The 24,240-nt window shown below is 48.2% G+C and overlaps 1 protein-coding gene across 2 annotated transcripts in view; it reads left to right on the top strand.

The window, feature by feature from the left end:
- NF1 (neurofibromin 1) overlaps nucleotides 1-18,944 on the top strand; it is a 78,096-nt gene extending 59,152 nt beyond the window's left edge. For both annotated transcript variants that reach the window (XM_054287470.1, XM_054287471.1), the window contains 22 exons: nucleotides 778-1,210; nucleotides 1,446-1,786; nucleotides 2,467-2,669; nucleotides 2,936-3,129; nucleotides 3,470-3,610; nucleotides 3,821-4,100; nucleotides 5,202-5,416; nucleotides 6,199-6,260; nucleotides 6,386-6,500; nucleotides 7,331-7,432; nucleotides 8,305-8,445; nucleotides 8,771-8,897; nucleotides 9,450-9,581; nucleotides 10,124-10,259; nucleotides 11,013-11,170; nucleotides 12,020-12,142; nucleotides 12,824-12,951; nucleotides 13,407-13,507; nucleotides 13,973-14,115; nucleotides 14,224-14,270; nucleotides 14,889-15,105; nucleotides 17,742-18,944. In XM_054287470.1, coding sequence (XP_054143445.1) covers nucleotides 778-1,210; nucleotides 1,446-1,786; nucleotides 2,467-2,669; nucleotides 2,936-3,129; nucleotides 3,470-3,610; nucleotides 3,821-4,100; nucleotides 5,202-5,416; nucleotides 6,199-6,260; nucleotides 6,386-6,500; nucleotides 7,331-7,432; nucleotides 8,305-8,445; nucleotides 8,771-8,897; nucleotides 9,450-9,581; nucleotides 10,124-10,259; nucleotides 11,013-11,170; nucleotides 12,020-12,142; nucleotides 12,824-12,951; nucleotides 13,407-13,507; nucleotides 13,973-14,115; nucleotides 14,224-14,270; nucleotides 14,889-15,105; nucleotides 17,742-17,884 — 3,682 coding nt within the window. In that variant the 3' untranslated portion in view covers nucleotides 17,885-18,944. The remainder of the gene's footprint in view (nucleotides 1-777; nucleotides 1,211-1,445; nucleotides 1,787-2,466; nucleotides 2,670-2,935; nucleotides 3,130-3,469; nucleotides 3,611-3,820; nucleotides 4,101-5,201; nucleotides 5,417-6,198; nucleotides 6,261-6,385; nucleotides 6,501-7,330; nucleotides 7,433-8,304; nucleotides 8,446-8,770; nucleotides 8,898-9,449; nucleotides 9,582-10,123; nucleotides 10,260-11,012; nucleotides 11,171-12,019; nucleotides 12,143-12,823; nucleotides 12,952-13,406; nucleotides 13,508-13,972; nucleotides 14,116-14,223; nucleotides 14,271-14,888; nucleotides 15,106-17,741) is intronic.
- Nucleotides 18,945-24,240: the final 5,296 nt, after the last annotated feature.

The raw sequence follows: 24,240 nt of genomic DNA, 5'->3' as shown, positions 1-24,240 counted from the left end.
CAAAACCCTTAAAGCTACACCTGTGCTCTGAGCATTTATCAGCTCTTCTGTAGCCTGTTGTTTGCCTTGGAAGAGTTAATGACAGCTCAGAACAGTGACAGGTGTTTAAAAATACCTTAAAATTTCATAAGCTGCTGATGAATTTATTTTTAATTAATTCTTACTAGAATTCAGTCTGCTGTGTGAACCCGGAGATGTCGTTTAGGCTAATGCATTGCCCAATCTCAAAATTCAGAGAACTTTTAAGTGAGAAAAACTATTCTCAATTATGTGAATGTTTTTGAAAAGAGGTATTTTTGTAGGCAAGTCCTCTGTCCTCCTCAGAGGACTGACCATTCTCAGAAACACCCCCAAGCATTGGAGTGCTGCAGGGTAGAGTCACTGGAGTGGCTCTGGACCCTCTGAAAAAGTTGGGGTGTGGATGTTTGGTTATTAAGACTCCTGAGACAAATATCATTTTCCACATACAAGTATAGATATGATTTGAATGTCTAAGGCTGTTACAAAGTTAGAGGCACTTGGAGGTTGTGGGGCACTTGAGGATGAAGCTGGGTTGAATCCAAGCCCCCTCATCGTGGGCACTAAGCGTGGCCAGAGCGTGAGGCAGTGCCTGAGGCCGGTGTGGTGTCCCTGCTGTGGCCCAGTCCTGTTTGCAGGGCTGCCACAAGGGTGACTCTGCCTCAGGGCAGGACTGGGGTGCTCTTGGTGTGCCTGGGCACTCAGGGTTTGTGCTGTGGGCCTCAAGCATCACCCAGCCATGTCTGTCCTGTCTTACAGGTTCAAGACTGGTCAGATCAACGGGGATTTGCTGATCTACCACGTGCTGCTGACCCTGAAGCCATACTATGCAAAGCCATATGAAATTGTGGTGGACCTCACACACGCTGGCCCCAGTAATCGCTTTAAAACAGACTTTCTTTCTAAATGGTTTGTAGTTTTTCCAGGCTTTGCTTATGAAAATGTTGCAGCAGTTTTTATTTATAACTGTAACTCTTGGGTCAGAGAATACACCAAATACCATGAAAGGCTCTTGACAGGTTTGAAAGGGAGCAAAAGGCTTGTTTTCATAGACTCTCCAGGGAAGCTGGCAGAGCACATCGAACACGACCAGCAGAAACTCCCAGCAGCTACCTTGGCTTTGGAGGAGGACTTGAAAGTGTTTCACAATGCTCTCAAACTGGCTCATAAAGACACCAAAGTTTCTATTAAAGTAAGTGCTTTTAATGCTGTTCCTAGTGATCTGTTATATTTGTTTAGGGATTGGAATATGATTTTACTGTCTCTTAATTCTCCTCCCTTGTCTTGAGGAGAAATCACAGCTTTCTAGTACACTCCATTAGGAAGCACAAAATTTCATACATTCATCTTTGCTAAAAGTAGGTGTGAGTGTTTTCTCTGTGTGATTACCCAGAGGTGCTGCAGCAGTTTTCTGTTGTGTCCCCAAGGTCGGCTCGACCGCGGTGCAGGTGACGTCAGCGGAGCGCACGCGGGTGCTGGGCCAGACCGTGTTCCTCAACGACATCTACTACGCCTCTGAGATCGAGGAGATCTGCCTGGTGGATGAGAACCAGTTCACCCTGACCATTGCCAACCAGGGCACCCCGCTGACCTTCATGCACCAGGAGTGCGAGGCCATCGTCAGGTCCATCATCCACATCCGCACGCGCTGGGAGCTGTCGCAGCCCGACTCCATCCCCCAGCACACCAAGATCCGCCCCAAGGACGTGCCCGGGACGCTGCTCAACATCGCCCTGCTCAACCTGGGCAGCTCCGACCCCAGCCTGCGGTAACAGCTCTGCTCTGCTGCTCCTCTGCTCCTCAGGGGCTCCTCGGGCTGCTCCACTGCTGGAGAGCCTCTTGAGCAGAACCACGGCTCCATACAATGCAGTTCTCACTAAATAATTGAGTTCCTGTGAGTGAAGAAGGGCACACACTGTCAGAGGAAGTGAAGGAGTGAAGGAAACTTAATTTCTCTTTATGAGGAGCAGTAGTTTGCTTTGCACTCTGTGTTTATTGGTACATACCATTTCCATGGTGTTGAGCTTCGTGGTTTAGAACGTGGGAGCTGTACCCCTTAGAGCAGCTTGTGATTTGTGTCAGAACAGGCTCTCCCAGGCTCGGCAGGCTCTCTCCCAGCAGCTAAGGTACACCTGGAGAGATTTAGAATTTCCTGGAACTCCATGGTGTTCTGGGAAACCCAATACAAAGCCCTTCAAACATACTCTGTAACCTTATCAGCAATTGTTCAGAGCAAGTGGAGGAATCATTTCTTCTATTTCTCCAAGGAAATTCTTTTTTGCTCCAAATTGTAGCCTGTCCAGGGGAAAACGTTTTGGAATTTAGATGTAATTTCTACTACAGCAGCATTGAATTGATTTTTGAAATGTCAGTACTGTGGTATATAACATGTATATGTTCAAAAGTACAAGAAAGCTCTTACAAATCACATTGTTTGCTTTGTTACAGGTCTGCTGCCTATAATCTTCTATGTGCCTTAACCTGTACCTTTAATTTAAAGATTGAGGGCCAGTTACTGGAAACTTCAGGTCTGTGTATTCCTGCCAACAACACACTATTTATTGTATCTATCAGTAAGACTCTTGCAGCAAACGAGCCACACCTCACCTTGGAGTTCTTGGAGGAGTGTATTTCAGGATTCAGCAAATCCAGTAAGTAACTCCAGTGTGGTTAGTGCCAACCATGAATTTGAAAAGATACTAATCTCTAAAAGGATTTTAGATCTAGCTTAGTCAACTGAGCTTCCTCACTGGCTCTGTTGCTCTCTCCTTTTGCCATGCCTCTTTGAAGCCTCTCTGTTGGCCCGGTGTTCTTTGCTCAGCTGGGACAGTAATTGTTTCAGGCACTAAAACTGGAAGGAGGAGTTATTTATGAAGGGGGGCAGTGCTGGCCGTGTGTGATGAGCACTTTGTTGCAGGCATTGAGCTGAAGCACCTGTGCCTGGAGTACATGACCCCCTGGCTGTCCAACCTGGTGCGCTTCTGCAAGCACAACGACGACGCCAAGCGCCAGCGCGTCACCGCCATCCTGGACAAGCTCATCACCATGACCATCAACGAGAAGCAGATGTACCCTTCCATTCAGGCCAAGATATGGGGCAGCCTGGGACAGGTACTGCTTCTGCATCCTCTGTAAACAAACACTCCACATCAGGTTTCTTCTTCCTGGTCAGCATTTTATAAAGAGTTATACTTTAAAGTGGAACATGAAATAAAAATAGTGCTAAAGTTAGTTTCTAGTTCTGAATCACTGGTAGTAAAACCTAATGGAATTCAGCTTTATGCTTCTAAAATTTACATGGGGCTTTTTGCCAGAAGGGTAACGAGTCCCTAACATGGATGGTTCAGTTTGTGACAGTTGTGCATCTTCAGCTAAAGAAATGAATTACTGCTGTTCAAAGGGTCGTTCGTGGTGCAAAAGTAAAGTTAATCTGACTCTTTTTCTCTGTCAGATAACAGATCTGCTGGATGTAGTGTTGGACAGTTTCATCAAAACCAGTGCCACGGGGGGCTTGGGCTCCATCAAAGCTGAGGTGATGGCAGACACAGCTGTAGCACTGGCTTCTGGCAATGTCAAACTGGTGTCAAGCAAAGTGAGTTCTCTCTTTGCCTTCATTTCCTTTTAGAGAATTTCTAGTTATTTACAAATGTGACACTGAGATGCTTTCTGGTAAGTCAGGGCAGGCAACAGTGCAGAAGCCATGATAAAATAGATTCCAAGCAGTAGAGTGCTGATCGTTTTTATTGAAATTCTGAGCTGTGCTCCCTGTTTGAGTAGAACAGAATGGTTGCTCTCTTTTCAGGTGATTGGGAGGATGTGTAAAATCATTGACAAGACCTGCCTGTCCCCCACACCCACGCTGGAGCAGCACCTGATGTGGGATGACATTGCCATTCTGGCTCGGTACATGCTCATGCTCTCCTTCAACAACTCCCTGGACGTGGCTGCACATCTGCCCTACCTCTTCCACGTGGTGACTCTGCTGGTGGCCACGGGGCCCCTTTCCCTCAGAGCTTCCACTCACGGGCTCGTCATCAACATCATTCACTCTCTTTGCACTTGTTCACAGCTCCACTTCAGTGGTGAGCTTTTTTGGATTTTCAATGAAGCTGATTGCTCCTTAATTTGTTTAACAAATATTTGAGTTGTCTTTCTCTGCAAACTATTCTGAGAGTTTGAAAAAAGTGGGTTGTAGTTCAGCATGAATACAAATCAGAATGAGGATATGATCAACAAGAAATGAGTATGGAATTAAAAAATATCCTACTTAGAGCAGGTGCCTAGCGTGAATTGTTTGTATAATGGGTTTTAGAAAAAGAGAAGAAAGTACCAGTGATTTTCTGGTAAGGCAAAGGAGAAAATACATCTGTGCTAAAACTGGCTCATGTACATCTTGTGAAGGGTTGCATAACATGGTAACAAAAATACCAATTACATAAGGGAATTGTGAACTTACAGTATTAAAACAGGTATTTTATCTACTGCTGTATTTTAGCAGTCCTAAAATAATTGATATTGGCAATTTGGCACTTCTTAGCCCAGAAGCACAATGTGAAACCAGGCTGAATTTTGTGCAGAAGAAAAATTCAAAGTTTATGTGATCTTGTCTTTTTTTTTATAGTCTCTCATTTTGTCTATAGATATCAGCAGGGAGCGTGGGTGTGCGCGCACACACACAGAGGTGTCTGTGTGTCTGTGCTCTCATGCACGGGGTGCTGAGCCTCCTGCTCACACAGTGGGTTTGAAGTACACTGAAATCAACTGAAAGGTCAGAACTGTACAGATAGTCAGTGCCAGAGCAGGGCCATCATTTTCTTCTGCTTTAAGTGTATTTCTTCATGTGAGTGCCAGAGCCAAAAGCAGAGTCTGCTGCAGTTTGAACTTCCAGTTCTGTCGGTATTTCAGAGCAGGAACACTCTGGGTTTCCATTTTCTGAATCACTGTGAGGAGAACAGATCGAGCCACATCTTTACACAAGTGGCTGTGTAGAGTCTCTAGAATCCAGTCCTCGTGGCTGATCTCAGCAGTCAGGGCAGGAGAGCAGAGCTGCTGTGCCCGACCCGGGGCAGTGGCCAAGGGAGCGGTGCTGGAATGGGCACAGGGACCTTGGCTGTGTCCCTGGGGGGAAATGTGCATTTGAATGTCCCTGGAGTCAATATAAAATGTGCAACTTTGTTCTACAGAGGAGACCAAGCAAGTTTTAAGGCTGAGCTTGACCGAGTTCTCCCTGCCCAAGTTTTATTTGCTGTTTGGGATCAGCAAAGTGAAGTCGGCGGCGGTGATCGCGTTCCGCTCCAGCTACCGCGACCGCTCCTTCTCGCCCGGCTCCTACGAGCGAGAGACCTTCGCCCTCACCTCGCTGGAGACGGTCACCGAGGCCCTGCTGGAGATCATGGAGGTGTGTGGGGACAGGGGGGAGCCCTGAGGGACAGGGGGAGCCCTGAGGGACAGGGGGGAGCCCTGCTGGAGATCATGGAGGTGTGTGGGGACAGGGGGGAGCCCTGAGGGACAGGGGGGAGCCCTGAGGGACAGGGCCCTGCTGGAGATCATGGAGGTGTGTGGGGACAGGGGGGAGCCCTGAGGGACAGGGGGAGCCCTGAGGGACAGGGGGAGACCTGAGGGACAGGGGGGAGCCCTGAGGGAGATCATGGAGGTGTGTGGGGACAGGGGGGAGCCCTGAGGGACAGGGGGGAGCCCTGAGGGACAGGGCCCTGCTGGAGATCATGGAGGTGTGTGGGGACAGGGGGGAGCCCTGAGGGACAGGGGGGAGCCCTGAGGGACAGGGGGGAGCCCTGAGGGACAGGGGGAGACCTGAGGGACAGGGGGAGCCCTGAGGGACAGGAGGGAGCCCTGAGGGAGATCATGGAGGTGTGTGGGGACAGGGGGGAGCCCTGAGGGACAGGGGGAGCCCTGAGGGACAGGGGGGAGCCCTGAGGGACAGGAGGGAGCCCTGAGGGACAGGGGGAGCCCTGAGGGACAGGAGGGAGCCCTGAGGGAGATCATGGAGGTGTGTGGGGACAGGGGGGAGCCCTGAGGGACAGGCAGCAGGGGCAGGGGATGTGCCTCCTCCCTGCTGAAAGTTAACAGCTGATTTCTGAGAGCCAAACCTCTGCACATTCCCAGTTGTACAAATACATTTTCTCCACGTTACATCTATTCAAATAGTCTAATTCTCTTTAGGCTTGTATGAGGGATATTCCAACGTGCAAGTGGCTGGACCAGTGGACTGAACTAGCTCAAAAGTAAGTCAGACTTCAAACCCTGAGCCCTCCCTGCCTGTGCAGTACACCCAGAGTTCTCATCTTTTTGTTATGTATATTTTGTTGTATATATGTTGTTTAATGCAATGTGCTCTATTTCTTCACAGGTTTGCATTCCAGTACAACCCCTCCCTGCAGCCAAGAGCATTGGTTGTCTTTGGCTGTATAAGTAAACGAGTGTCTCATGGACAAATAAAACAAATAATCCGAATTCTCAGCAAGGTATATGGGTCTGTCTGTTTTCCTTTGTGACTCATAAAGTGGCTATTTTTAGCTTTATTTTCCTATCAAATATAGAATCTGGCATAATTTTAGGATAAATGTTTTTTCTAGCATATTCTTGTGTAGAACTGATTGGAAATACACTTTCTGTAGGTCAGGCTTCTGAATTAAAATGGATTTGGTGACATCTGAATTTAAATTGAATAAGTTCCATCACTGCTGTGATTTCTAGAGTATCAATAGGTCTCAGTATTGAGTTTAAAACTCCTGACACAGGTAGATCCAGCAGTCAGTATTTGAATAAATGAGAAATTTTCTGTTGTGGCATTTATCAGCATGCACATGATGCATAGCTTCCTTTTTCTTAAAGGAAGTGAATGACCTCATGTGTGGTAGGTAAATATAGTAAAGAGCTGATATATATCAGAAAACTTTGAAGCAGGTGCCTGGCCTGACAATGATGTTCCATCATTCTAAAGCAGGTTGTGTTCCACAGCAGGTTAAAAATGTACTAAATATGTGTCCTTTAAGCATTTCATTAGAGTTTTATAGACACAAACTTTAATTGAATCGTGTCTAAATGATAAAAGAGCTTTTCTACAGCTCTTACAACCCCCTGCAGCCTGACTGTTAGGGTACATTGTGCAGTCATACATTTATTTCTGCTGTCTATATCTCCATTTGGAAAACTTCTTGAGAGTTGGTTTAAAATGAACTCAGGCTTTGTAAGTAATTGAGAAAAACAGTTACTGTGCAGATCTTTGATCTTCTTTTTACAAAGCAAAATGTAATTATGGTTGTATTTTTAATTACTCTCTTTTTTCAAACAGGGACTTGAGAGCTGTTTAAAAGGCCCTGATAATTATAATAGCCAAGTTCTAATAGAAGCCACAGTTATAGCCCTCACCAAGCTGCAGCCTCTTCTTAACAAGGTAAATCACCACCCTTTTGAATAAACAGAGAATGTATGTTGTTAATTGTGATTATGGGTATGATCTCAGAAATACAAGTTAAATGTTGGGGTTTCTGCAGTTCTCACTTCACTGTGATTCATGCATGGAAGGAGCACAAATGGGAAGTGTGGCAGATTGTGGGACCAGTGCAAAGGCTTGAGAAATGCTGGGAATGTTCTGTTCTGTTCCCGGAGCGGGGCCCTGGCAGTTGGGCAAAGGCTGTGCCCAGGCTGTGCCCGTTCCTCCCCAGGCTCCAGTGCAGCCTGAGCTGTGAGTGCTGCTGCCCTGCACGCCAGGGGCACGGCCTCGTGTGGGGGCTGCTCCTTCAGCCAGCCTGGGTCACTGCCAGGCTCTGCCTCAGAGCGCTCCGGGGGCACTGCAGGGACAATCAGCTCCTGGTGTGAGTGAAACCTGCTCTGCCAACAGCTCTGCTCAGGGCACCCAGCGTGTGCTCGGTGCCAGTTCCTCCTGTGTGTGGCTCTGGTGTTGAGGAGGAAGTGCTTGGCCAGTGCTGTGTGCAGAGCTGCAGTCCATGTTCAGGTGGAGAACCACAGACCCGTTTCTGCTCAGGCTGGTGCAGGGCAGGGTGGCTCTGACACTGAGCAAGGAAGGGATGGAGGTGAGCAGGAATGGCTTGGGAGGTGCAAACAAGGCTTGAAATTCATTTCCTTTCTACTGTTCACCTGTGAAGTGCATTAACAGGTCCATGTGAGCATCTGTTCCCTTGGAATGGGTGTGGCTGAGGACAAAACCTGCTACAAGGGGGACAAGCCCTGCCCTCCCTCCTGGTTGTTCCTTCAGCTGCAGGAACTGGCTCTAAGGGGCAGGGGTGGCTCTTTCTCTCCCTGCAGGACTCCCCTATGCACAAGGCTCTGTTCTGGGTGGCCATGGCCGTGCTGCAGCTGGATGAGGTGAACCTGTACTCGGCAGGGACAGCCCTGCTGGAGCAGAACCTGCACACCCTGGACAGCCTGCGCGTGTTCAACGACAAGGTGAGCCCACAGCCTGCGCTCCTGCAGCCCTCAGAGCTGCAGAAAAGGGAAAAACCAGCTTTGTCCTTGTGAACTAAACCTGAATTTGCATTAGAAATTGTTACACTCGGGTGATACCCACAGATAAACGTGTGGAGAGAAGTTGTCATTACTCTGTTGGAAACTGGAACAGAAATGTCCAGATGTGATCTGTGAGAAAGTGTTTGATATTTTCCTGTAGCCTCTGAAAGAACTGTTCTGCCACTTAAACAAAAAACCCAACAAACTTGACACGTCCTGAGTAACTTCAACTAAGGTGCTCTTGTATTTTGTTTTTGTGGGTCAGAGCCCAGAAGAAGTGTTCATGGAGATCAGGAGACCACTGGAATGGCACTGCAAACAGATGGATCATTTTGTTGGGCTAAATTTCAACTCCAACTTTAACTTTGCACTAGTGGGACATCTCCTGAAAGGTAAGAGTGCATAATGCTCTTTGTTTGAGATGGCTCTTACTTCAGGAATAAAAACAAGTCAAGAGATAAAGGGGCTACATTGGGTGATGGATTTTGAGAAACTTGGATTACAGAGTAGGTGCAGAATTAAACACTCTTGTATTAAAGGACTTCACCAGTTTTACTTTATATGTCTCCTGTGAAGGTCTTTAGTGCTGCTGCTAAAAGTTCTGAACTGTCACAGGGTGCAGAGCTTCATTTGCTGCAGTCTTTTACTTCTTCCTCCAAGAATATCTCTCCCTGTTTGCCTGTGCTCAGGCTCACTGGGATTTTTAGAAGACTGATTTGTGAGATAACAGATATAATGTATGCACAGACATTTGAAATTATGCAGTTTTGAGGGAGGGGTAAAAAGAATTAGTCTTAAATGTGCCATTTCTAGTAGCACTGTGCTCTCTTACCCTTGAGATGGAATGTCTGAGAACGTGCTGGAAAATATTTATAAATGCTTTCAAAATATTAGTGCTTCATAAATATGGATTCAGAAGTTAAATACAATCTTTTGTTTCTTAGGGTACAGGCATCCTTCCCCTACCACTGTAGCAAGAACAGTGAGGATTTTGCACACACTCCTTGCTCTGGTTAACAAACACAGGAACTGTGACAAGTTCGAGGTGAACACCCAGAGCGTGGCTTACCTGGCAGGTAATGAGCCAAACCTCCTTTCCAGTCTGAGCTGACTGAAAAGGACTGGTTATTGTGGGATTCCTTCAGGTTCAGCTTGTTAAAATTGTACAGCACAAAGAAAACTTGTAACTGGTGGACAGGAGTGTGGTCAGGGTGGGCACATTGGGAAGGTTTTTTGGGGGCTGAGGGCTTTGCCAGCACAGGACATCCTCTACAGCTTTGGCACTTCTTCAGGGAGGCTGGAGGTTTCTTGGTGTAAATAATCCAGTGTATGCCTGACAGCCTTCAAGTTTCTAGTGGTCTGGACATAGAAATTGTGACCATGTGACGGCAAATTTCTAAATCTTGTCATTGTAACTGGATGGGAAACAAAATTCTTTTTAAATTATCTGGTTTTAATCTGTACATTCCCCAAGGTGTAGCTGCAGCTCAGTGGTGTTGGTGTAAAGGTACGCTGATGCCTGTAAGAAATGCAGGAGGCTGGAGTAATGTTTCACTGTTGACTGTGTTCTGCTGTGAAAGCTCCCCTTGCCTTGCCTTGCCTTGCTGTGTGTTTGCAGCCCTGCTGACGGTGTCGGAGGAGGTGCGGAGCCGCTGCAGCCTCAAGCACAGGAAGTCTCTCTTGCTGACAGACGTGTCAATGGAAAATGTTCCCATGGACACATTCCCCATCCATCACAGTGACACTAGCTATAGGTTGGTTGTCTCACTTTTAGATCAGTTACCCACATTGCAAAGCCTGGTTCCTGTAGTGAGTGAGCTGAGCCCCACTGATAGCGCTGAGTCCTTGGGCTGTGGGGGCTCCTGAGCAATTTCCTCCTTACACTGGGGTCAGGAGTCACAGAAATTTGGATGTGCAATTCATGCAGATTTAATTTTCAGAGCTTAACTGCTCTGGAGGCTGTTAAACCTTTTGCTAAAATCTTTCTATGAGACTGATTTAATCTCATTTATATTTTAGAGGAACATTTTGTTTGTCCTTTTAAGAGCTCCAGGGCATGGAGCTGTCTGTGCCACTGGGAAACCTTGACACCTTGTTACAGCCTGTGTGCAGCCAGAGAGATCAGCCAGGAAATCAACTGGAAGTGCCAAGGAGAGCCTGTGTCCTCAACAGGGAGCACTTCACTCATGATCTCTGTTCTTAGCACTGAGATTGGAGTGGCTGATGACAAAATATATTTCATCTTACCCCATAGGCTGATTTGCTTGTGTTCTTTTCATGGCTTTATTTTTTATCCCTTCAGCATCACATTCACATCATATTGTTTGTTTTCAGTAGCCCAGACATCTTTGCAAGCAAAGTAATTGCTATTTGTTATTATGTGTTTTGGGGAAATTAACCGGGTAGGAAAGATGGGTTTAAGAAAGGATAGTTTGGCTGCTTGAAAAACCTCTGCCTAAATAGCATAGTTTTAAGATTTTCTTAATTGAATTTCTCTGCACTTTCAGGACACTAAAGGAACACCAGCCCTGGTCATCCCCCAAGGGGTCAGACAGACACCTGGCTGCCAGTTACCCAACAGTGGGACAGATCAGCCCTCGCACCCGGAAATCCATGAGCTTGGACATGGGGCAGCCTTCACAAGCCAACACTAAAAAGCTTCTAGGTTATTAACATAACTAATTTATTGATCTGTCTACAGAATACCCTGGGAAGCGTTACTGGAGAAAAAATGTTCTTGTATTAGTTCTGGCTTTAAGGGCTTATTCCTGATTGAGAGGAATAAATGTGGTTTCTGCAAAATGCAAATTTCAGGGCACTGGACAGTTAAAGAGGACTCAGTTCTTTTGGCCATGATGGGGGGAGCAAGAGCGATGCTCAAGATGTGCATGTTGAAGTGGAGAAAACAAGATACTCCATTTCCCGAAGGTGCCTAGTGCCAGTTTTGTGCTCCCAGCCCTTTCCAGCAAACCCAGGAGGTGGATTTTTAGCTGCTCCATTGAGTGCTCTGGTTGGGGCTGGAGGAGATGGTTCCAGAACATGGTAGATGTGTGTAAACAATCTGATTTGTACTCATGGCTTCTCAGTGCATCATGTTTACAACAAACTCATGTATCAGAGGAACAAGCTGAGTTGCTTTGCAGAACTTGTGGAAGCCCTTTGGCATTACACAGGTGGAAGAACAGGGGCATTTCCTTCATTCCAGCCCTTTCCTGCTTCCTTTTCAGTAACCACGTCCTGGCATGTGTATTCCGTGTGGGGGCCAGGAGTCCATGGCATGCCCCCCTGACTAATTGCATGCTCCCTCCTGTGTATTGTGAAGCACTCTGGAAGCTGTGATGGAGAGCGGCATGGTGTGATCGTATTTTCTGTCCCATCCCTGAAAATGGTGAAAAGGTCCACAGATTCCTGTCAACACATGGTAGATAGGGGAGTAGCTTGGCCAGAAAATCAGAAAAAGTTAGAGTATGGATTTAGGTTTAATGTTTTTAATTGCTTGATAAATTGTTTTTAGGTACAAGGAAAAGTTTTGACCATTTGATATCGGACACAAAGGCTCCTAAAAGGCAAGACATGGAATCTGGAATCACAACGCCTCCCAAAATGAGGAGAGTAGCCGAAAATGATTATGAAATGGGTGAGACACAGGACTAACATTTTAAGAACGATACTAATTGTAAACGCTTTGTATATCTATACAAAGGGCTATTTCTAAATTCAGTGTTTACTTACCAAGGTTACTCCAAGGTAAGGGAGAAGCACTTTTCTTAGCAATGGCTTCTGCAGGGTGCAGCCTTCATATCTTTGGCAGCTGCACTGGAGCTGCTCAGTTTACAGGTGCAGAATCAGGGGCAGCTCTAAAGGACCGCATATAAGAGTGCAATGAAATCAATAGCATTTGGCCTTCTATAAGTTAATAAGCCCCAGCTGCAAATTCCTGCAGGAGATGGAACGTGAGCTGATGCCTGGAATGCCTCTCTTCATCTTCTCCCCCATCTGCTTCCTGTGCCCTCACCCCCAATTGCAATGCAAGACCAGGGTTCTTCTCTTGTATCTGCCTGACCCTAAATTTGGTACTTACACCCCTGGGCCTGTATTTCACTGAAGAGGAAATTGGGGTTTTTGTTTGCCATCTGATAACACATCCCATGTAGTGGTGCAGTGCTGCTGCACTCCGACGCAGTCGTTGCTTTGACCTTTGTGACGAGGCCGGCGAGCTCTGAGGTTTGCACATGACTGACTCCGGTGCGCAGAACCTGATTCTGTCTTGCTTTGGGTTTCTTTTGCTCTGGATGAGTTGCTCTTTTTTATCTGGCAGAAACCCAGAGAATATCACCACAGCAGCACCCACACCTCCGGAAAGTTTCCGTGTCCGAGTCAAACGTCCTCCTGGATGAAGAAGTTCTGACTGACCCAAAAATTCAAGCTCTGCTGCTTACAGTTCTTGTAAGCTTTCTTCTGTGTGTTGTCTGCTATTTTCTGATGTCCTTTTAACTCCCAGCAAAACAAACATGTTCCTTAGAGTTTTTCCTGGCTGAGTTTATGACAAACTATTTTGTATAACAAAAGGTTATTAATACATTATAGTTTAAAAGAAATGAGCATTATTTGAATCCCAGGATGATCCAGTTTAAAAGTCATTAACTAGTCAGAGGTGCAGTCTGATAGCACTTTCTTCAGCTGTACCACTGCAGTTCCCACTCCAGCTACGCTCAGTTGTGTAAAAAACTGATGAGATATATTTATTGGCAAAAGACAAATTGTTGCCAACTGGTTCTGTTGTTTCTCAACAGAGACATAAATCAATCTTTTCTAGCACTGCTTTCTGGTAGTCAGAAATGTTGAACCCTTTCAGCAAAGGCTGTAACCACACAGATCACTAACAGCTCCTTCCCTGGCAGGCCACGCTGGTGAAATACACCACGGACGAGTTCGACCAGCGCATCCTCTACGAGTATTTAGCAGAGGCCAGCGTTGTCTTCCCAAAGGTCTTTCCTGTTGTGTGAGTACCTGAAGTTGTGGTTACAATAACTCTTCTTTTACAATGGCTCTTCTTTAGAGCTCTCTGGTCCAGGAGCACTAGCTCTATGAGGCACTAGCTTACATGGAGGTTACAGGCTGCAGTCTGTCCATGCTGGTTGATTTTAATTTGTGCCCCAGGTGTTTCAAATCTGATTTAAAGCCTAGTGCAGGTGCTCTTTGGGTGTTTCTTTAGACACCTGTTGTAGTTTTGCTGGAGTGAATATGTGTAAAGGAAACCCAGCTGTCAGAAGTTAAGGTGGGCAGGTGTTCACAAACTGACCTGAGCACATCATTAGAGTCCTCATGGAACAGAGTTGGGAATTGTGTTCTGAAATCACTGCTGGGGCAAAAATCCCACCTGAAGTGCTGGTTGCTAAAGTCAGTTGGGAACTGCAGGTTTATTTTATTTCATGACCAAGAACTAAGCCACTTTTCCTTTCCTCAGGCATAATTTATTGGATTCCAAGATCAATACCCTTTTATCGCTGTGCCAGGACCCAAACTTGTTGAATCCAATTCATGGGATTGTGCAGAGTGTTGTGTACCATGAGGAGTCTCCACCCCAATACCAAACATCCTATCTACAGAGTAAATATTTTTCCTTTTTTTTAAAAGAAGTGCTGTACTGGGAGCGCGCTCTGTTCTCTGTCAGGTGGGAGCTGGGCTTTCATGGTGGTGTTCCATTTGTTGTTGCAGGTTTTGGATTTAATGGGCTGTGGAGGTTTGCTGGCCCCTTCTCCAAGGTAAGAGCTCTGTGGGGTCTGGGCTGTTTGACCTTTCTGGGCACGTTGGTGCTGCAGCAAAGATGCTCATAAGGAGCATCATCCTCATATGAGTGAGGAGAGAGCATCGGGGGCACCTCCAGGGCTACAACCAGCCCTGGGCCTGCAGCAGGTGCTGTGATAGATAAGTTACCAAAGTGGGGTAAAAGCAGCCAGGTGTGTGAGTGCAGCTTTTCCTGCTCCCAGGGTCAGTTCATCACATGTATCTGACAGGGTAGGGGTTAATTTAGTAAGAGTGATGATTCCAGGAGGCTAAATTTTGTGTTGGAGCAGAACCAGTGGGGCACTGCCCGTGTGTCCAGCCATCCCAAGGGAGGTGGCCCAGGTGTGGGGCTGGGGCAGGGGCTCTGCAGCCTCTTTTCCTGCCCTGGGCTCCCACACACTGAGATCACACTGACACCTGGTCTGCAGTGCGAACAGTTAGATTGATCTGGACAAGGCCACAAATTGAGTTTTTACAGATACATCAAATGCTCTTGAAAATCTGCCGGCAAAACAGAGGGACTTGAGAGTGAGCTCTGGAGCAAAGCTCAAACTGACAATGGAAGGAACAACTTTTTTTTCCCCCATCTCCCACAGCAAACCCAAATCCCAGACTATGCAGAACTCATCGTAAAGTTCCTGGATGCATTGATTGACATCTATTTGCCTGGAATTGATGAGGAAACCAGTGAAGAATCTCTCCTGACCCCCACCTCTCCATATCCTCCAGCGGTGCAGAGCCAGCTCAGCATCACTGCAAACCTCAATCTCTCCAACTCCATGACCTCACTTGCCACTTCCCAGCACTCCCCAGGTCAGTGCCTCTTCTGGTTCCATCTGGGTGGGGGAAATGGGGAATTTCCTGCTTTAGGAGCCTCCTTGGCTCTTTGGATGTGTTAATGTGTCAAACATTGGTGCATTGTGGAGTCAAACAAATATTAAATTGTTCCTGAGCTGTTACCCTGTTGATTCAGATCCTGGATTTTATCCAGCACAAAAATTGTCTCCCAGGTCACTCCATGTGAAGGGAAGAGAATTAAGGGCATCAGAACAGCAGCACTTATATTGGAACATGTGCCCTGCAGGGGATCCCTGGCTCACAGGCACTGGGATGGTTTGTTCAGGGTTCAGAGGAGCAGCAGGAGCAAGGCAAGGCTGTTGGGATTATTTGGGAACGGGGATTTCTTTGGGAACATACCTTGCAGTCAGTGTGGAAGGACATCCTGGGCAGCATCTTTCCATTTGGAACACAGCATCGGTGGCGGCTCCAGCAGTTCCTTTCCAAGGATGAGGTGGTGGTGCAGGATTGGGCTCTCTGCAAGGGAAAGAAGCATTTTGCTCTGCAAATGTCCTCCTTCCTTCTGCCCCACTTTCCATTCCCTCTTCCTTTACAAGCTGAGAGGAAGGAATTAATCCAACTCGTCAGACATTCTTTCCAAGTGCTGTGCAAACAGATGGCTTTTGTCAAAGGCTGGTTAAGAGTCTCCACAAGCAGAGTTGGGAACTAGGGAACTTGTTCAGGTTAATAGTGAGTCTGAAACAGCACACTGCTGGCACTTTGAGCACTGTTTGCTTGGAAATTAAATTTAAAACACCAGTGTGAAGGCCACGTGTTCAGCAGCACTTTGTTAAAAGAAACATTTTCAGCCAAGTGAGTTTTTTTTATTATGGCTACAAATACTAAGTTGCAGATACATGAAAAATTAATTTCTTGCATCTGGAAACAACTATGCAGGATCATTGTTTATAAATGTTTTGTCTGTCACCATCTCTGTTCCTCTCCCTCCACTTCCCAGTCTCATGGACATTATTCACTTACGTTTATTTCTTTCATTCTGTGTCTGTGAAGCTTCTCTGCCTTGCTCTAAGTCTGCAGTTTTCATGCAGCTGCCTCATCCAGGTACTCTCTTCTTTCATCATATTTGCACGAAATGCTGCTTGAGCTGCATCAGGGCCGGGCTGTGGCATGAGGAGCAGTTTCTGACACGGGAATGGCTTCAGCAAGTGCTAAGCTGGTGCATTTCTTGGGGGATGACAAAGTCACCCACAGCCTTGAGAATAAATCTGGTAACAAGAGGGATGCTTAATATGGAAATCACTCTGCTGCACATGTGAAGCTGAAATGAACTGTTTGGTGTGAGCTCCTTAGGTTGGCCAGGACTCAGCTCTGACTGCAGGGACACACGGGCAAACAGACACGAGTTTGGACTAAACTGCAGCAGACAGCGGGGCAGTAAATCAGGAGCTGCATGCTTCTGCATTTCTGCTTTGTGTGGAGAAGTAAGAGAAAGCTGCAGAAGAGGGTTTTTTGCTCCTGCCCATAGATTGTCCCTGTCCTCAGCATAGTTTGGGAGTTTTGTGCTGCCACCCACACCAGGAAAGGAAGGTGCAGGCTCTGGCTGGAGCCCTCACATTGTCCCTGTGCTGAGTGTGGAAGGTGTTCTTTGTTCTCACTAATGCCAACACCAGTTAATTTCTTGCACATAATTGTGAATATGTCACTTACAATAACAGAACTTTGTTCTAACCTTTCTATTTGCTGTCACACAACCTAATTTTTGCTGCTGATTGTAGTTGTATCCTCTTGCATAAAACCACCCATCGTGCTCTTCATTGCTGAGGTGTTGGTGAGCACTCCCCAGACAGACTCAGTGTGGCAGCTGCACGGAGAGGCTGCTGCAGGGGTTAACTCACAGCACAGTCTCAAGAGCAGCAATTGCTCAGGAGCAGGGCTGCACTGAGCCAGCCCTGGGCTGTTGGGTGTGCAGTGACAGTGCCCAAAGCCACTGCTGAGGGCTCTAACGCTGGCATTGGGTGGTGCTGTTGTGTCAGTGTGGGGCCTTCACTAAAGCACTTCAGTTTTGAGGTTTGTTTGATGGGAGACTTTTAGCAAAGCATAACAGAGTTTTGCTCTGAAGGACAAGGTCCTGCAGAGGACATGCAAAGCTTCTCAGAAGGGTCTAAGTTTATGGGCACAAACCTGTCTGGTGCCATTCTCATCCTGAGCCCCACAAGTCTTCCTGCCCCTGGTGAGGCTGAACTCAGCGCAGTTTTCATGAAGAGCCCCAGCCTCAGTTTCTCTGTGCCTGTGTCCTTTCAAGACCCTCCTTAGGAAACTGTTTCTTTACTCATTAAGATTCGTTTCTTTACTCATTAAGAGTCAGTTTGGTGGTTGGTGTTTTCCTCCTTCCTTCACTTAAGCAGACTTGTTTCCAGCCAGACAGCCAAGTTTTCTTGGTTTTACTCTCCTTTTGCCCTCTGCCGGCCCCACAGGCTGGAGGGCAGGAGCGGGCGGCTCTGCAGCCCTTCCCTGTCACAAATCGTATTTGGTTCTTTTTAAACTCGTCGCGGGGGAGGCGGGCGGAGCTCGGCGGGGTCGGCCGTCAGGGGGAGCGGCCCCTCCGGGATCCCGGCGGCCCGGGGCTGAGCCCGGCGCTCGTGTCTCCGCAGGGATCGACAAGGAGAACGTGGAGCTCTCGCCCACCGCCGGCCACGCCAACAGCGGGAGGATGCGCCACGGCTCCGCCAGCCAAGTGCAGAAGCAGCGAAGCGCCGGCAGCTTCAAGCGTCACAGCATCAAAAAGATCGTGTGATTGTCGCTTTTTAATTTTATTTTTTTATTTTCGGACCTGACTGACACGCGCGGCCTCTCGCGAAGGGCCCTCCACCGGGTGTGACGCTGCACTTGACCTGTACAGTTCCCATCCAGCCGCGTTGCCAGATGATCAACTCCTGACCCGCTGCCCGAGTTAACGCCTTCCTTCATCCCCCCGCCGGGCTCCAGCCGTGTTCAGAGCCACGCCTGTGCCCCGCGCCAGGCTGGCGATCGGTAGCGCTGCAGAGCCGCGTCCTGTTCCAATCCAAAGCCATTCCCCAGCCCTGCCATGTCTGCTCTGGCCTCAGGTGTTCCTGCTAAGGGAAGTGTTGATCCTTAACCCCGTTTGCACGCCTCAAGGTAATAGTGGCTTCCTGAGCCAGGGAAGTTTCTCTAACCCTGGTTTTAATCCAAACTATAAGATTTTAGCTGTGTACTTTTTTTTTACCACACTGAGAAGTTCATGATAGCTGCAGTACAAGGAGCTTAACAGAAGTGGTGGATTAGGTTAAATTTCAGGTAATTAGCAATAAAGGGGAGAGGAAAAGGAGGCTGCAGGAGTCCCTCATTCCCCAGACCAAGCTTCACACACTTGGACTGTACATGGACCAGACTGGACAAACTGGCTTTTTTCCCAAAGCTTTTTTTTTTTTCTTTTTTGGATGTACTTTATCTTCCCTGAGGAAGTTGTACAGGGAAAATCCCTGGGAACTGAGCCTCGAGCTGTCATTGTAGCACCTGCTTTAGTTCTGCCCTTCCCAACAATGTGCACCTTCGAGAGCTCCTGGCAGAATATCCAGTGGGGAATGGAGGGAAAATGGGATGGATTCATACCCGGCTCTGGGGGCTAGTGTGTGGCAAAGCTGCCCCTGTGCTGCCCGAGCAGGGACAGAAGCAGCCACGTCCGCGCAAGGTACATGAATTTAAATGAACTGACACTGTGTCCAGTCCCAGGGAGGTGTGGCGGAGGGGCAGTCCCCTCCCGGGCGGGTTCAGGGCTCCTGCGGGGCCCACACAAACCTGAGCCTGCGGTGGCGTCGGGAGCCGCCGGCTGGCGGGGCAGGAGCTGGTGCCGGCAGTGCCCGGTGCCAGCAGTGCCCGGTGCCGGCGGTGCCCGGTGCTGGTGGTGCCCGGTGCCAGCAGTGCCCGGTGCCGGCGGTGCCCGGTGCTGGTGGTGCCCGGTGCCGGCAGTGCCCGGTGCCAGTGGTGCCCGGTGCCGGCGGTGCCCGGTGCCGGCGGTGCCCGGTGCCGGCGGTGCCCGGTGCCGGCGGTGCCCGGTGCCAGCAGTGCCCGGTGCTGGTGGTGCCCGGTGCTGGTGGTGCCCGGTGCCAGCAGTGCCCGGTGCCAGCAGTGCCCGGTGCCGGCGGTGCCCGGTGCTGGTGGTGCCCGGTGCCGGCAGTGCCCGGTGCCAGCAGTGCCCGGTGCTGGTGGTGCCCCGTGCCGGCGGTGCCCCGTGCCGGGGCTGGTCCCGCTGCGGGTGCCAGTGCCCCGCGGGCTGGAGTCCAGGCAGGGGCCGTGTCCCTGGGGCTCACACGGCTCCTGCTCAGAAACAGATCCGCTTCCCGGTTTCACATCCCTCTGCTGGGGTAGGAGTTAACAATCCTTCGATGGCTTTAAAGGAAAAAAAAGTATATCCATTAGGTAAAAGCCAGTCCTCCAGTGCAATCGTTAGTGGCTTTTAGTAAATCAAACTCCACAGCTAAATTATTAGAGAATGGTACAATTAAGGGTTCCAATTTATTGCTAGAGCACATAATTCCCATGTATCCACACAGTAACAATGTAACATTTATGTAAATAAAAATACCTTTATTGTATTGATTCATAAAATAACAATTTCTTTAATTTGTTTACAGTCCTGGAAAAACTATGAACACAAACTTCATATGCAAGTAGTTTGCCAAAACAAGAGGAAAACTTAGAATTACAAGTCATGGAATAAACAGGCTAGAAAGGTGAACTGGTGCAATTAACCAAATCCCTCACTCGGGTGGTGCAGGTGCCAGGGCAGGAACGTGGTCACTGGGGACACAGAGTGGGGTCTAAGCAGGGCCACGAGGCTGAGCTGGGCTCAGGGACAGAGCAGGGGCTCAAGCCTTGGGTTTGGGGTCCCCAGGTTAGAAACCATTGTCATCTCACAGCTCAGATTGTGAGGAGCCACCCCTGGTGTCACTGGGGTTTGCACTGTGTTGTGCCCAGTCAAGCTGGTTTCAGCCCTTCCTGTTTTGCTGAGGACAAGGAATTGTAGAAGCCTGAGGATTTGTATGTAGGAGGAAAACAACCTCTTGTAAAGGTGGTGTGCTGTTTTCAGTTGTTTCTCATATGAGCAGGTCTCCTGCAAACAGGAACAGTAATTCCAGAGGAACTGCCTGACTGACTTGGCTTGGGCAGAGAGCAAGCCCTTCACTGTTGTGCATCGCCCATGTCAGAAGTGTCCCTCCATCAGGACTGCTGTGTTCTCTGCAGCACAGAGATGTGGCAGCAGAGGGGACAGGGATCAAAGTCACCTTCCCTGTGAGAACTACTCCAGCCTCTCAGTCCCAGCTGGAAAAAATGGTCTCTTCCTAAAGTCAGTGAACAAAACTGAATTTCCTCTTTCCTGGAAGGAGTTGGTTGGAGTTTTCCCTGTGTGAGAGGTTCAGTGAGAGGGCCTGGACTCTGGCAGAGGTATCAGACACCTGTGTCAGGTAATGGGTGAATTGGGGTGTAAGGACTGCTGCTGGCCAAGGTTGGATTTGGGATCATGGGCCCTGATAGACAGGAACGTTGTCTCCTAGTACTGGTGCTTGGGAAGCTTGTGCTTGGCTCCCAGGGAACCATGGCCTTTGTGTAATGATTAAACTCCCATCAGCAATTAGTTGTTGAGTGCCTTACTGTCAGTACATTGCTCTCCTGCTCCCTCCAGCAGCCACTGCTGGGATTTGCCTCTTTTTCTTTCTCACATCCTCCTTCCTTTGTTCTTTCCCTGTTTGAGCACTCTCCATCCCATCCCATCCCATCCCATCCCATCCCATCCCTGGGAGCTCTGCTCCCATCCCGGGCTGCTCCATCCTTTCTCCACCTGCTGCTCTGTTCTCTGGTGACCAGCAGGTTGTTGCTGGTGACAGTGTGGGTGTGAGCCCTGACCTGACAGGGAGCCCCATCCCAGGGTCCCCAATGCCCCACGCTCCCGGCAGCCCGCGGGCACTGGCAGTGCCTGCTGCTCCAGGCTCTGCTGCTCCAGGCTCTGCTGCAGGGCTGGAGCTGCAGCCCCAGAGTCCCTGTGCTCTGACATGAAAACTTACAGTTCAGAAAAATCCCACTGGAACACGTGGACCATGTAACGCCCTCCCGGGGAGCGTGTGTGACCCCCTGGCTCAGAGCCCATTCCCTGCCCACACTGACCACAGCCCAGTACTGTAAGGACAATTAACATTCTGTTTGTGTTTGTATTTTCCCTGACTTAAAGATAACTCAGTAGTATTTGAATAGTGCATAACCTACCTGTAATGATGCCGACGTTTCTGCTTTCCCATGCATGAGGTTTCCCAGGACAGGGAACATTTCACTGAGTCTGAGGGCTGAGCCCCTGGCTCGTGCCAGGGCTGGCTCTGACCTGACCCAGGTTGTAGGTTTTAGGGCATTTTCTGTTTCATTCTAAGGTTAATTTTTTCCGAAGTCACAAAGCACGTCCTATTGTTATGCAACAAACCACAGACAGTCACTCAGAGTGTTGGTCCCACCTTTTTTTTTTATGCAGTATATTCACCTGTAAATAGGTTTTGTGTAAAATTTGACAGAAAAGTATATTTACTACACTGTAAATACATGTGACAATATATTGTATTATTTTGCTTTTTTTGTAAAGCAGTTAGTTGCTGTATATGTATAACATACAAATTTGATTATTCTAGTGTTAGTAACTGTTAACTACTCCTCTCCCTCCTGCTGGTGCATTCCATCATTTAAAGCAGAAGCTGTGTCCGACACACTCACCCTGTGTATGATCTCACTGCTTCCATTGGCCTCAGCTTCCCAGGGGTTTCCATGATGCCAGTCCTGGCCGTGCTGTCAAAGCCAGCCTGGAGAGCCTGCTGGCCCCAGGCTGCTGGGAGCTGTGGGTCACAATGGTGGAAACCTGCTTTCAGATAATTATTGTTCACCCCATTCTCCCCTCATGTATGTACTTCCCCCTTTTTTTTTGAAGTAAAATGTAAATTCAACCTGCTCCCAGTTGTTTGAAGGTCATTCCGGGGCTGCAGGGTGAAGGTGGTGGACGCTGATGTCCTCTCTCTGTTGGAACAAGTTTGGGTGGGTTCTTTGGGGCTGAACCAAGGCACCCAGCCCAGTTACAGAGCCCAACACCCCACATTTCTGGGGAAATTCAGATTCCAGTTAAAATTGAGTGTCTGGGGTTTGTCTTCCCAGACTGGTGCTGCTCTGGGTGTGGGATCCTGCACAGATCTGAAATTGCCTGTGGTGACTGAGGAAGAAAAAAGCCCATTGTCATGAATTTCATGTCACTTTAATAAGATTATCATAACTGAATAATAAATCAGAATATTTCTTTTTAAAATGTAAATTTAATATTGTAATAAAACAGCTGCTTGGTCTTTAAAGAACAATTCAGTATAATTTGTCTATTTGAGCTTTTTTTGCCTAGAAGCTTGAGGTTTCAGCTGTCAGGCAACTTCTCTGACAAATGATTAATCACATCTATTTTTCTTTTAGGGGGATACATTACTTCCCCATTAAAAGTGTCTAAGTACTTATATTCTGACTTTGTGAATCGTAAAAGGATGTAAAGACACATTAAAGTGTGACTGCATTGACTTCTTCTGAGACATCTTATTGTTCCTGCACGGTGAACAGACAGACCTGCAGACACCTGGACAGGTGATTCCTGTTGTGCTGCTGCTGCCAGCTGGGGCAGCACCAGTGGAACAGCAGCAGTGTGTGAACTGTTCAATTTCATTTTCTTTACTTCAGAGGAAATGTTCCTCAGTTCTGAGTTGGACCTGGAGTGGCATCCAGGCAGGAGCCAGCTCCTGAGCAGCACGTGCTCAATCACTGCTATCAAAAACGTTCCTAAAGTTCCTCTTTTGGACAGTGGAACCTCCCTGCTACTTGAGATCACAATTTCACTGTAGCCACAGGGAAGGAATGAAAGGAGAGTCTTATTTTAGTTATGTATGCAGTTGGAAAAACTGTATTTAGGGGAAAATTGCACTGTTGGATCAGGCAATTCTATCTAAGGAAATAGCTTCAAAATCCCTGCCCAGCTGATGCTGCTGAAATATTTTACAAAGGAAAATAATAAAGTCAAAATGCAGAACTTACTTGAACTTGGGGAATGGATTCTGTTCTGGAGCTGAAAACTGCACAAGGAGGAAAAGCAAGCTGTCGATGGCTGAGCCCAGGATGGCTCAGAGCTGCTGGTGAAGGTGCCCCAGCAGTGTCCCAGGTGAGATTCCTGTTCCCTTAGGTCCTTGTGTAGGACTGGATTCTGCTTGGTCACACCGTGGCCAAATGTGAGTCTGTCCTCCCCTTGGGCTCCTCTGAGGCCAGGGACAGAACCCCTGCACTCAGCTCTGAGTGATGGATGAGCCACCTGTGTGACAGAACGAAGGGCCAGAGCCAAGCTCTGCAGCCGGGCCCCTCTCAGAGCAGGACCTGCCTGTCCCCCTACCCGAGCTGCAGCTCTCAGGTGTGAGTCCTTCGTGCCTTGCAGCAGGGGCTCCTCAGCTGGCTGCTCCTCTGCTTAACCAGCTCTCAAATGGAAATCACTCCTAGGCTTGTGTGGGTGGAAAGGGTACAGAAACAACTCTCATGATGTGACTTGTTCAAATAAGTATGGGTTTGTTCTTCAAAGGAATCATGAAAAAACCTCTGATGACAGGATCTTTTGGGATATTTAAATAACAGTGCTATAAATAGCCAGGAGTAACTATATGCTCAAGAAAATCCCCCTGAACTATTAAATAGTATTTTAGTTTTTTTTTCTCAGAGCACACTGTCCTTCAGACAAACTGGAAATATCTGTTCTGCTGCTTCCACCCCCAGTTAGGTACTGGCAGAGCAAGGTCTGCCCAGGAGAGCCGGCTGTGCAGCAAGGCACGGTGCAAATGCTGAGGAGCTGCTCATCCAGCCCTCCTCCTCCTCCTCGGGCTGTGAGGAATGAAGCCGCAGGAGGCTCCAGCAGTTCTGGTCCCTGTGTGTGTGACACAGGCTGGGCCTGGGACCCTGACAAAGCCCTGTGGCTGACCAGCAGGCACTGCACACGCTGGGATTGCCCAACAGCCAAGGGTGCCTGTCCGTTGGGAACTCCTAACGGAAAAACTTCTGAGAGCCTCAGATTAGGGACATCGAAAGGGC

The sequence above is a fragment of the Melozone crissalis genome, unplaced genomic scaffold, assembly GCF_028551555.1.
Source record: "Melozone crissalis strain CALT ecotype California unplaced genomic scaffold, PUWL_Pcris_2 ptg000057l_1, whole genome shotgun sequence".
In the NCBI taxonomy this organism is placed as follows: Eukaryota; Metazoa; Chordata; class Aves; order Passeriformes; family Passerellidae; genus Melozone; species Melozone crissalis.
The sequence above is the reverse complement of the archived record's forward strand: the minus strand, read 5'-3'. Positions and strand labels throughout refer to the sequence as shown.